The 13,802-nt window shown below is 42.4% G+C and overlaps 1 protein-coding gene across 1 annotated transcript in view; it reads left to right on the forward strand.

Moving 5' to 3' along the window:
• The first annotated feature begins 9,836 nt into the window (after positions 1–9,836).
• SLC35F3 (solute carrier family 35 member F3) overlaps positions 9,837–13,802 on the forward strand; it is a 37,988-nt gene continuing 34,022 nt past the window's right edge. Inside the window, exon 1 of the mRNA XM_015888046.3 lies at positions 9,837–10,082. Coding sequence (XP_015743532.1) covers positions 10,007–10,082 — 76 coding nt within the window. The 5' untranslated portion in view covers positions 9,837–10,006. The remainder of the gene's footprint in view (positions 10,083–13,802) is intronic.

Below are 13,802 nucleotides of genomic sequence, written 5' to 3' on the forward strand. Positions count from 1 at the left end.
AGACAAAATAGCTGCAAAATGACATTCAAGTGGTAACACTTGGAGCACTGTTCATGGGCCAGTTCAGATTTGTGGAACCGTAATTAATTACACTGCATTTTTATTTCCCATTCACAGATGCTTCCTTTCCTCATTTATCCTAATATTGTGGGTCAGAGGGGTTATTTTGTGATGAGTTGGTAAAATTCCTGGGTTTAATCTCTGTTAAAGAAATCGCCATTAAAAATTTACCACCTATATCAGGGTTCCCCAAAGTGGTCAGTATCAACCCCGAAGGGTCAAGTCAATAGGACTATCCAAGGGGTTGATATTTTTATTAATCATAATACTATTAAAGCACTATTTATTAAATTATTTTCATATAATAAATGTTTGGGGGTCCCTTCATGAAGTTTCAGATTGTTCATCTTATTGATCAATTATGTCCAAGTAGACATATTCCAGGAGACCTTCACCAATCAGGAAGGACTTGGTGGCCAGGCTAACAGTCTCAAAAATTCTGTCCACTTTCTTGGGAAGTACACAATCAGACTGTTCCCATATAACCAAGTAAGATCGTGCCTCAGGCAGCTCCATCAAACCTACCCAATCGGAGTCCAACTCAGAGAGACTGAGCAACTTTATCCATCAGTTGCCTAGAATACTCCTCATAGTGGCCCTGCCCCTCCCCAGCAGAGAATGGGTCACTTTAAAAAGGGCCACTGGTCAGCTATTTGCATATGCAATAAGGACAGAAAAATGGTTATGTTTTACAACTCTTCTTGTCATAAGGTAATCCTTAAGCCCTATGAAGCAAGATTGAAAGATCTGGAAATGTTTAGGCTTGAAAAAAGAAAAATTTTCAAGTACCTGAAAAGATGTCACGTAAAAGAATTACAAGAGTTTTTGTCAGTTGTTCAAGACTGCGGGGCACAAAACAATGGATTTATATGACAGGACGGCAGATTCCAGTTGAATGTTATGAAAAGCTTCCCGGTTTGCTGACAACTTCATTTCAATACTGTATTTCCCTAAAGTATGAGGGATACCATCAAACTGTAGCATGTGGTTTGATTATTCTAAACTCTAAAGGACATCTGGCTAGTATTACCCGATACCAGTTAAGAAGCCCAACGTTCTAGTCAGACTATTTTGTTTCTGAACTTCTGTCTACATCTACCATTTTGCGAGGTAGACATTGCAGTGTAAATTTGCTATTTATATAAAAGATGTATATGTAACAAACATATAAATAAAAAAGATAAAGATTTATAGCATAGTGTTCATTCAATAATTGTTCATTCAGTGTGAATTATTAAAAGCTTTCATCAGCTGCTTTTGCCAGAGCATCCTCTGCAGGTAAAGCACGTGCCCTATCCCTGAGTCATGGTCCCTCTCCCCTAAATTAATACTCTATATTGAGAAACAACTTGGCTGGAAGAAATATTATTTGAAGGCGTAAAACATCTCTCTTCATAGCCAAGAGAATGGGAATAAAATATACACTTATTTTCAGAAAGGTTATCCTTAGTAAAGGTATTAACCTAACTAAGCACATGGCAAATGTTGCCTTGTGTTTCCTTGTCTTATTTAGCATCGAATAAATATTTTGTTTTTGCCAGTTCTTTATATCCCAGTGATATAGTATGTCTGTTGATTAATAACCTGAACTAGGAATTACTTTCAGTGTTTCATCAATTACTTCAGTGTATCTAGACTAAGTCCGTTCTTCAGAGATGAGACTATAGACTGGGATTCTAAGAGTCTCTGCTACAGTGCACAAAATCCACACATTTGTATATGTGGATGCCCAGAGGAATGGCTACATTGCTTATGGAACACATTGGGAAGCAGGTCTGTGTGTTTCTCTAAGTGATCCCTATAAGGGACTAACATACAGGTAGTATAATATTACAACTGCATCGCTTAGTGACAGAATTTCCAGTCCCAATTGCCATCGTAAGTCAAGGACTATTGGAAAGTATTCTTTGTAATATGCTTGTGCTTATACAACTTCCTCTTCCTCAGACTTCCACCTTCCTAGGTCCTTTATTCTCTGTGTCCTATTCTACTCAGAGAGTAGCCAACTTTGCAGCTTATTCTTTCTCACAGGCATTTAACTATGCTGCTGCTATTGCTTCAGTGCCACAGATGGAAACACAGCAATGATCTGAATTCATGTCAAGGAATACCATTTCTCTGCGGTCCCCAAGAGATTCTCCCTGAAGGATCTCTGGAAAGGAAGCCTGATGTCCCCTCCTCCAGACATTTGTGTATTTCATCTACATTTTTGGAAGCTTCTAAGCCATTGTTTTTGTTCCATCATTGTGAACATACTGATCCTGTAATGGCAACACATTCAGTTACTGCATGCATGAAAGAGAAGCCCTGGAAATGCATTTTCTGACCAACTCCTCCGATGTATCAGCTGCAGCTCTACTTCATTCTTCTGCTGTTTTTATCGTTTCTCTTTTTAGCTGCTATTAAAAAATCTCTAGCTATCAGGGGAACAAGGAGAGAGCCAGATGAATGAAACCATTAAGCTCATTTTAGTGCAAAACCATCTCTGGACCTCATTTACTTATGCAAAAGAAACAGTAGCCCACTACTTTCCTCTTTTGTTGATCAAATATAACAAACCATTTTATTTTCCTCAGAGAAAAGCCAAACACTTAATGGAATCACAATTATCTCAGCAATTATATCTACTAAAATATGACTATATCTAAACTGGAAGACAGCCAACTATATACCTTACCTCTGTTCTGATGGATTCCAGTAGTGCTGTGGCTGTAAGAACCGTTCTTGGCTTGGCAACAAGCTACATAGAATTCACGTGTATTATGTAAAAAAAAAAAAGGCTTTGGAAGGCTGGATTGCTGAGTCAAGAAACATCAGAGGAGAGAGAAAAGGTAGTAAATCCATGCTATGTGGGCTCTGAGTTGTTCCCCCCTCAACTGCTTTTTCCTCTGTAAAAACCTGAATAAAAGTATATGTAACCCAGTAAAAGAGTAAATTATGGGAAGAATCTAGTCATAAAAATAACTCCAAGGCAGTGAACCATTTTTTTTGTGGGGGGGTGGGGGGGTTACTTTTTGTAAAACACTTATTTATATGTAGTAGTTTCTTCTTTAGTTAAGTAGGCTGTTTCATGCCTCAATCTGTGTACTTTTGGAATATAAATAGATCAGTGTCTCTTATTCTTTGAGATGCGTTTTTAAAATAAATACATTTTCTGTAGACACGGTAGGAGGAGAACCATGTTAGTCTGTGGTAGAAAAAAAAAGCAGGCATAGTCGGGCAGCACATTTTCTGACTAACAAATTTTATTAAGAGGCATAAGCTTTCATGAGCTGCAGCTTACTTCATCAAGTGCACCACAAAAGTGTATGTCTTTTAATAAAATGTGTTAGTTGAAAAAGATGCTACCAGACTCCTCCTGATTTTTTACATTTTATCTACTTAGTTTGGATGTAAATTAAGTTAGGGATATACCCTGAATACCCAGGATATCCAGTGTATAAAAGTAGAGAAATTTCCCTACCTTCCAAGGGTGGTGGTGGTGGAAGCAATATAAAACCCCGTATATGGGGGTACAACAAAATATAACGTCTGTATCTCTCTACTCTGAGAGCTTAAGGGAAGGTGGACTGTATATACCCTTCTGAAAGCTCCTTCATCTTTGACAACTTCTTTTTGTTTATGGCTGTCTGCTTATGCTGTAAGCCACACTGAGTTACTGTTTTTAGAGGTTTAAGGAATGTTTTAAAGGAAAATATAAAATGGTATTTTATTGCTTCATCTAAACTCCAGAAAGTCTCAGCATATTTCTTACAAAAAAGACCAAAGATTATCTTATGATTGTTCTTTTTGGCCCTTGCTCTAGGCCTAAACAATCAGTTCTTGAACCCACTTTGGGAGGAACCTGCTTTGGGAGGAAAATATAAGAAGGCAATAGAGAGAGTTCAAGTGTTCAGCAGTCAGCTCTTTCACATGGAAAAATGTCTGTACATAAGAGATCTTCAGAAGATTTGGTGCTTGAAATGCCACCATTATATATTTTTATTTCATCAAATCCATTTCTATAAATTATAGCTCTGTTCTGTAATAGTGATAAGCAACAGGGATCCTACAAAACATGTAAGTTAAGGTATCTTTATATGGAAGCAGCCACTCCCTTAATGTCCAGATATAAGAACAAATGAAAACTATTAGAAATGGCCTGGGATGGTACATTTGAAAATGTAGTTTTGCTAACTAATACCATGGCTAAAGGATAGCTTGCAAAAGTTATCAGAGTAAGGCATACTGTATTTTTTCCAAATATTATGACCATGAAAGGCGGAGCTAGGAAAACATTTAGATTGGACAACGAGTCAGCTGGGAAAACCTTGATAAAACAAGGACTGTACAAGGGAAAAAATGGAAATTGATACCACAAGCAGAAATGAAATAGAACAAAATGAATGACAATATTTATCTAACCCTGAGAATAATGAAAATAAAATTCTTAAGGCAGATGGATCTAGGGATTAGTGCAACAATAAAACAGTTCTCAGAAAGAAGGATCAATCTTGCAAACAGGATTAATGAACAATTTTTGGAAGAAAATATTTGTCCTCTTAACATTATTGGAGAATGCAAATCACTAGACCCCTGAACAGCCCCATTCTCACTTTGCTAGCACTAAAATGAGCCTACTCTTAAAGACTGTGATAATGAGGCAGTCTAGATTTCTACTGAACTTTTGGCTTGTCTGATACCTGCAAATGAAAAACTTAGTGCTTTGCAAAAAACCTGACATAGCCACAGAGGTAGACAATTTTTATACACTTCGGTACTTTCTAAAAATGAAAATACTAATTTGAAGTCACTTGTGTGAAGTTAAAAGTCATAAAAAGCCTTCCCCAAGCTGGTGCCATCCTGATATGCTGAGTGGGAATTCTGAAAACTATCCCCAGGAGGTTTTTGCAATAGTAAGTCATGCCACAATCATCAAATGGTTGGACTACTCGGTCACACACTATGTGGGGCTGCCTTGAAGACCACAAGGACACTGCAATTGCAGAATGTGGTGGCCAGGCTGTTAGTTGGGGGATATCCTCTACAGAAGAGTTAAACTTTTCTTGAAATTGCTACACTGACTGCCAGTAAGGTTCTGGGCCCAAAAGTTCTGGTTACACACTTTTGGAAGAATGCTTGTGTGCCAGACTGAACGACATTTGTCAACTCTCAGCCGTTGAACTAGTTTTGTACTGATGGAAAGGCAAGCCAGTATGATTCTGTATGGTCTAGATTCAATTCACATTTAGAAAAGCCCTGACAACTGTTTCATTTCAATGGAGCTTTGGCCTGTAGTGAGGTTTTGGGTGCTTGTCTTCATTATACGTCAAATTTTAGATAACTCATATTTTGTTAAATGTATGAATGAACTATGGAGCATCAGGTTGTGAAAGGCAAGTTTAGGCACACAGCTAAAGTGGAAATTTCTTTGCCAACTGCAAATCTAACTTCCCTAATTATTATTTTTGGTTCAATTCCTTCTAGTAATCATCGTCATAGTCTTCTCCTGTTTAGTAAATAAAATAGGATGAGTCAGAGTTTCTTTATCGTTTGTTTCCTGGAGTTTTGGGGAGCAATTAAAAGCCTTCATCCTTTGCCAACTTCTCTAGGACTGCCAAGGAAAAAGAAGTAAGCTCAGAGGAGAGCCCCATGCTGTAGGGGTGATCTTGTACTGGGAAGGAAAAAAGGTTGGCTCTTTTATCTAAGGGTTTCTAAGGGTTTCTAAGGAAAAGCCATGAATTTACAAAGCAAAAAACATTTCTCATTCTTGCAGTTCAAATGCTAAGGTAGTGAAGCTGGATGTGGTCAACAATGAACAAATAGGAAGAGTGATGAGAGGTTGTCCATGGAGTGTGGTGAAGCAGTCTCTGACCATTTTTTCTTCTGAGGGCTCTTCTACACTTTAGCACTAAAGTGCTGTTATCCATTGTGGAAGTCAACACAAAAAGTATGCTGGCTTAAAGTGCTAGCCACAATGCAGACCACTGTTCTCCCTTGGGGATAAATTAAAATGGGGTTCTGCCCACACGAAGAGCCAGTGGGAAGAGAGGGATAGGATGGGAAATGCCTCCTTTGGCAAATTAATATCAGCAGAACACTTGCAGGCCTTCTGTTATCAGTCTTCTATCCTATGGAGATTTTCCATGCAAATGATCTATTTCCCCTTTTCTTCCTGTTTTTCCTGCACCCATAGCAAGAAAAATGAAAAATTTGGCTTTTTGACAATAGGTGAGTCCCAACTCTCCCACTGCCAGAAGGGAAATGACTCCAAAATTCAGTGAACAGACACCACAAGGAGGACATTCCCATAGTAGTCTCAGGTAGCCACTGGTAGCAAGGCAGGCTCTCGCCCCAAACTTACCTCAGAAGAATTTGTGACAGAGTGACTGTTCAGCAAGGCTTATGCCAAGAGAAGTGGAAGAACATCACTTTTGAAGAATAGTATGGAAGGATGGGAGAACCTGCCTTCACAGTGGGCTGGGAGATAGATGAAGACAACACTGGGCATTCATGTCTTCAACCAGTCATACTAGGTGTCTTCACACTGAGATAAGTGTGCTGTGTGAATGAGTCCTAAGTCAGCAAGGAGTACTTACTATAGCTAACCTGATAGCCTGGAAAGGGAACAAGAATATTTGGTTGATTGATTGATTGATTGACTGATTGGTTGGGTTACCCAATTCTATCACAACTCCGAATGATGTATAATGCAAGACAATTTAAAACGAAGTAATATCAAACAATACAAAAACAAATGTCTGAAAAAAATAACACAAACTCTAACAGGCCAATCATCTACCACTCGCTCTAGCCAAGGTCTGGGGGAACAGCCAGGTTTTAAGGGCTTGTTTATATAAGGTCAGGTAACCTTCTACAGTATTTGTAGAGTCCTGCCCTGAAGATACATGGGCAGGACTCAACAGCTGTGACCTTCAGTGTGTCTAGTATGTTAGTGTTTCTGCCTGAAAAATAGCCTGGAATATATTTGCAGCAAATAAAACATATAATGGAACTTGAAGGGGGGGAAAAAAACCCAGAGGATTCAGGGAGTGGCCAATGAGAGAAGATGAAGATTTATCAGATGCAGTAAAAGAGGTGCCACTACAGGATCTGACAGAAGAAGCAAACAAACTTTCGTAAGGATGTCAGTCCAACAAATGAGAAGCCCATTGAGTAAGAATGATGATCAGAAGCAAGAGATGTATAAGATATTCTGCACTGCTGGAATGTAGCTTTCATCAAAAGCCAAGATGACAGCATAAGAAGCTTGATAAAGATCTAGAAGCAAAAGAAGCTGTATATAGAGGGCAAGAAAAGGAACAGGTCACCACCAAAGAAGAGTATTTACTGATAGCTTGGGTCTGCAGAGTTGGTTTTAAGAAAGATGAAGCTCAGAATGAGCTAAGATTGGTAAAGAATTCTAAGTACAGCAAAAAGGTGGGGGGGTTTTCTGGTAAGTTCAAAATAAAAAGAAAAAAAAATCAAAGGGCATAGCCAGACAGCAGCATTAAAGTGCAGTCCACCAGTCCTTGAGCCAGCAGAAAAATATACCAACATAAATTTGCTGCCCCAATTGCCAGTCCCTATTCTGCATCTGTAGGCCACTGAGTACAGTGTTTACAGTTTCAATGCAAGACAAGGAGAGAACATTCTCTGACCTTCATTTTTGGTCCTACCTGCTGGCAGGAGAGTCAACCACCAGTTGCTCTCTTTAAGGTGTAGTGGGATAGGTTGACAAGCATGGGTGAAAGTTTGAATAGTGGGTTTAGCCACCTGTCAAGGGGCCCAAATAGCAGGTTGCAGGTGCAGAGGTGCACCATGCCTATGAACTGTCTGCTGGGCTAATTCTGAAAACAGGTCCCAGAGGAGGCTGCAAGCATGGGGTGAAGCCATATGGTGCTCTCTCCATGCATCAGTAGAACTCCCTCATACTTCACCCTGTAATCCATGTCTAGCCTGCAACCTGTCACTCACACTCTTTTGACACTCTTCAAAAAAAAGAGCTAGATCGATGTTCAGAAATAGCCCAACTAGCTAATAGATTATAGCATGGATTCTGGGGAGCACTGGAGGTGCTCCCTTCCACATTACAATTGGGTTATAGGCTTGGAGGAGGAGTGTAGGGTGAAGCAGGAGAGAGTGATTGACAACAAGTGAGTTTCATCCTCAACTAGGGATTGGCAGTGCTGGCAGCGAGTGACCATGGTCAGCAGCAACTAAAAGTTGTCTATGAATAGGCACAATGGTGAAGGGATAGACAAAATGGTGCCCTCTTCCATCATAATAAAAAGTAAGCAATGCAAAGCTCCTTGTTGGCAATCAACGGAAAATCTGAAATGTGCTTGCTAGTACAGAACCAGCAAGACACAGCTAGCAGAATCCAGCTCCCTTTCCTGATTTAAACAAAATCAGGGCTCTCAGAGCTTTCTCAAGGCTACCTCAAGGGAATGCTGCTGTCCCTACAGAAGCATGGTTTCTCCTGCAACCCAAAGCAAAATAGCTATGGGGGCTATGCCCAGGGATTGGATGGGTGGGGGCAACCCCACAGCAGTCTCAAGTGGCCCATCGGAGCCCCAACTGCATCATTAACCATGCTGTCAGTGAAGTATGCCAGATTGTGTATGAGAACTATGTTGGGAAAAGTGTAAAAACCCTATTTTAAACCTGGAACAGCTTAAGATGACTTTAAGCTATCTCATTTGTGGACTAGAGATGACATGAAACTTCATGAGGACATGTCACACAAAAACAGTTACCAGGACATGTTCATACCATAGGTAGAAGGATGTGAGGATGAGCCCATTGTTAGTCTTTCCTCTCACCAGAGCTCCTCTTGCTTGCCAATCTTGTCTCATTTTTGGACCTAGTATGTCTTAATTTCAGCAAAGCATTGGACAAAGATTCCCCCATGAATGTGGGGTTGGATGGTCTGATAGTTAAGTGGAATCATAGGTAGAACAAAAATCTACAAAAAGTGCTCATCTATGATTCCTCATCAGATGGGAGGGAGGAATCCTGTAAGTCCTGGATGGTTCAATCCTGGGTCTTATACGCATCAACGTTTTTATTAATGATTTGAGTAGACACAGGGTTTTCACCTGAGACAAAAATCAAATGAGAGGGCAAATATCCTGGAAGGCAGATATAAAATCCAGAACCATCTTCCTGCATTAGACAAATGGTAAGAAAACATTACACTTAAATTTAACAGAGACAAATGCAAAGTTCTTCACTTGGAAAATGAATCAGAGCCACAGGAATGGGGGATACCTGCCTTGGTAACAATATTTGCAAAAAAAAAAAAAAAAAAGCCTTGAAACAGGAGTTGATTATGAATTGAATATGAGTCAGCACTTGGCTCTTTCCAGTACTATGGTTATATGATTTTCAGAAATGGGGAGGAAAAAAACCAAAGGGGGTGGGGGAGAGTATTTTTAACGTTAAACTGCCCTCAAAATGCAGTTTGCCAAATGGCAAACAGAGTTTTATGTATTCGGAATAACCTTTAGCGAATATGACTCATATACTGCAGAGATCTGTGAAACATAAAGCTTCATGAGTTGACAGATGAGGCAAACTCTCAGCTTCGCAGCCATCTCTGCCTTTCCGACCTCAACCTTCCCTTTCTAGTCTGGCGGGGAAGTGGGTTCCAAGCACTTGCGGGCGTATCCGTCAAAGTGTGGTTTTGAGGGCTTCCTTGCTCCCATGGAAGACCCCAGGATGCCAGCAGCCAGCGAAGGGGCGTGGATTGGCTCGTGACGTTTTATTTGCAGCAGAAGGAGAGCGTGCGAGATAGGAGGTGGCGAACAGCTGCAGGGGCAGCGGAAGGCGCGAGCGTGAGGGAGGGTGGCAGCCGCCGAGGCGGGCTGTCTGCTATCGGGAAGGGGAGCCCAGCGCTCGGCCGCCACCGGCTTCAGGATGTAGGCGATCAACGGAAGGGCTCTTACTGGCAGAAGGGCTCATCATGAAGAAACACTCGGCCAGAGTAGCCCCTCTTAGCGCTTGCAACAGTCCGGTTCTTACTCTCACCAAAGTGGAAGGTAACCGCGCGAGCCAGGATTCTGTCGCGTGCCGGGTAGTACTGGGCAGGTTGTCCGGGACAGAAAGCTCCCTTGCGTCCGGGGAGGTGGGTAGGATGCAGTCTTCGTCTGCCCGGGAAAGCCGCTGCCGTCGCCAAGTGGCAGGGGAACGGCCCGCCGCCGCGGCAAAAGCAAGCTTGGAGCGCTTTGGGGAAAGACCGGGGTGCACCTGCCCTGGTCCCCTGGACGGGCGTGGTATAGGAGAGAGGCTGCCCCAGGGAGGTCGGAGAAATGGATGGGCTGCCGGGCTGCCTGCTGCAGTCCCCCCTCTCCTCCTGGCGAAGGAGGAGGGGGGGCAATTAAGGCATGCTTGACTTGGCTCCCTTTAAGGGAAGCTTTCGCCAATGCGGCTTCGCTGTCCCGGGGAGCTGAATGTCACCTTTTCGGATCGCCTTGCTGGCCCTCCCTCGCCCTTGTCGAGGGAGGTGAACGGCGAGGCGCCTCTCGACCTCCGGCCCGCCGTAAGTTCTCTCTTCGGGCGCAAGGTCTTCCCTGGTATAAACAAGCTGGAGAGGGTGGTGCGAACCTGGCGCATTGGAGGAAGGCAGCTCACTGGAAGATGGGTAAAGGCTCCGCACTTGGCTCTGGGGGTAGATCTATGAGGTAATTTGGCGGGTATCCACTTGGAAGCGCCACTGGGAGAAGAACTCTGCATTCCTCAGTGAAATGCCCCCTCTCTCCCCACCCCCGGTATGCCCGCTGTTGGGAGGGAGGGAAGACGACTTCTGGAAACACTTGAGGGCCCGCAAACTCTCGCGGCAGTTTTAAAGAGGGAATGTGGACCGACTCACGCCGAGAAGACCGCTAATGGCGTTGTCCGGTCGACGGGAACCGAGGCAGGCCGTCCACATTGGCAGCCAGACACGAGGCGCTTCGGGGATGAGCCGCCGCCGTTGCTCTAGGGGACCCTCGCCGTAATTCAACCTGGGCTACAGCAGCAACTGAAGAGATGTGCTTTCGCGACTTGAGGAGCAACCAGAGTTACCGGTGGCCAGAAGGCAGCACGCAGCGCGCCGTCCCGGGGGCAGCCCGGCGGGCGTGGGGGAGCGAAAAAAGAGGAGCCGAAAGGAAAAGGCCCTGCAGGGAGTTGGATGGGGACGAGAAGGGCTGTACTCCGGAGAACAAGAGGTTTGCAAGTTGTGGTTGGGTTTGCTGGTTGGTAGAAAGAACCCGCTGGGGAATAGGAGGGCTGTGAAAGAGGCAAGATGAGAAAAAGATAATTGTTGATCAGAGAAGGCATGATGGGAGGTAAAATAACTGTGGTTGGAATTTAGTGGCAGTGGTGCTGGCTGGACAGCTAGAAATGAGGAAAACAGAAGGGGAGAAAGGCTTTGAGATAAAAGAAGAAAAGTAGACTTTACAAGGCAAGTGTAGGGGGTGTTGGAGCATGACGCTCCACCCTGGGCAGGTTTACTCAGAGATAAGTTGTGCCGCAGCCTTCTAGATTTACAACTCTCAAATGTCAGTCAGCATGAGAAATCTGGAGGGCACCAGGTTGGGGAAGGAGTCCATTGCCTTGAACCATCACTGTCATTACATGGAACTACACGAAAGTATGCCATCCTGAAAGGATGCCATTTGTTTTCAAGTGAAGGAATGGGGGTGGGGTGCATTTTGCATTCTTCTAGCTTTAGAATTGAAGAATTGGCAGTGATCCTGTAGGTAAAATAGCAAATATATAATATCAGCTTGAAAGGCATTTTTAGCCACCATTTTCATCAAGCATGTCTTGTGTTAGTCTAATATTTCAGATTATATATGTGCTTTATTGGGATGGGGGTGGGAGATACAGAAGAGTCACCCATGAGAAGACGTATTTCAATATATATAGAATGATGGACTCTTATCACTACAAAGGCATTTTTATTAGTTGCTTTCTTAGTAATTGGCCCAGGCCAGACATGAATTGTGGAATGGAATATTGAGGGTTTTGCAGGAAGATGTGACAGAAACTTAACAACCGCATCACTGGTTGCTCCTCCCCTTGTCTTCATGAAGACATTTTTATTTGGACCAGAGACACAGGATCTTGTGTCAGAATTCTTTTCATTGATATGCATTATGCATTTCAGCATTACTACACATTTTCTTGTCCTTTAACCTTTCTTGTCCTTAAAATATAAGAATTTCTTGCATTCTGGTATGCAACTGCTGCTTCAACTTATTTTAGAGATGGGGTTTTCCCATAAACACTAAAAATGTATAACAGCACCTCACATATATAAACATTAGTCTGCAGATGTAATCGTTGCGTCTCCATCTCCACTAGATGACCTGACTATTTGGGGAAAAAGCTGGCAGGGTCAGACCTTGTTAATATTTGGATGGAAGTCCATCAGGAAATCCCAGGTCTATAGCTTAGATTGGGGAATTGGGGGGGGGGGGAATCTCCAGTGACAACTCACTTACATACTGTTGCTAGGAAAACTATATGGATGTGTCCATGTAGTCACTAGACTTCAAGTTTGATGCAAAGGAGTCTACATTTTATATCAACATATGATATGCTTTTTGTAGCTCCTACAAAGCTTAGAGTCACATAAAATGGCTTTTTATAATGGGTGTATACTCTCTTTCTTTTGTCCTAATAGGGTGTGTGTTTGTTGCCAGAACAAAACTAGCTAAGGATGAAATATTCACCTCAGATCCAGGATAAACAATGATCCAGGATGTTTCCAATGTTCTCTGTCTTGGATTCTTCAGTACCCTTTTTGCACTGAATATATAACACATATACTATAGGATGATCCTCAGACAATCCTTTTGGCAAGAGAGAACAAAACTTGAGTCATTTTGGAATCCTCGCCTCAAGAAAGGAAAGGGGAAATAGAGACTTTTCCTGAACAGAATCAAAAAGAGTTTTCCCAGCCCTACCATTTTTGAAAGATTGGGGGAGATCAAAGATTGCTGGAAAAGGGAGAATGGAGGGGAGAGAAGAAGCCCTGGATTGGGCCCCCAGAAACTTCCAGGAAGTCAACAAGGATAAGCCCCACTCTGAAAAGCACAGGGCAGTTCTCCAGGTCTATGGAGAAATAAAACTGCCTTGATTCATGGTAAATAGAGCTAATTTAGTTTGTCTAAAGCAGTGTTCCTCAACCTTGGCAACTTTAAGATGTGTGGACTTCAACTCCCAGAATTCTCCAGCTCCACACATCCTAAAGCTGCCACAGTTGAGGAACATTGGTCTAAAGAACAGAGGGGATAGAAGGAGCTTGGGATTGAGACCAAGAAGCCTCCCTGTAAATAAAGGAGTTAGGACGCTCCTAAGCCACTGATTAAAAATTGGAGATCAGTGGGAAGCATTTTATCCAAGTAAATGCTGAATCTAAGAGTAAGAAGGATCAATAAATTAGGATGCACTGTCAGGATTTTGTGCTTTATTTTCTGGGGCTGTGCCTGCTTGATTGTTTCTAATAGCTTCTAATAACTTTTGTGTATGATGTTTGGTGCATTTTGTGCAAACTCGGTTTTTGTAATTTTGTTTTACTCTAGCCTCTGAGCCATAAATCCTGCTCATTATAGATCAGTCTCCACCACAGCATTTTACTGGAGACATTTAAGCCACTGTGATATTATCAGTGCTACATGACATATTGCATCCACTTGTAATTGTTTGGGGCATTTGACTACCTAAAGTTAAAAATGTCCTGTTCCAGGCTGAGCAAACACATCAGAACTACT

The sequence above is a fragment of the Python bivittatus genome, unplaced genomic scaffold (assembly GCF_059951505.1).
Source record: "Python bivittatus isolate LINGU-HERP-01145 unplaced genomic scaffold, Pbiv_v1 ctg000020_np1212, whole genome shotgun sequence".
NCBI lineage: Eukaryota > Metazoa > Chordata > Lepidosauria > Squamata > Pythonidae > Python > Python bivittatus.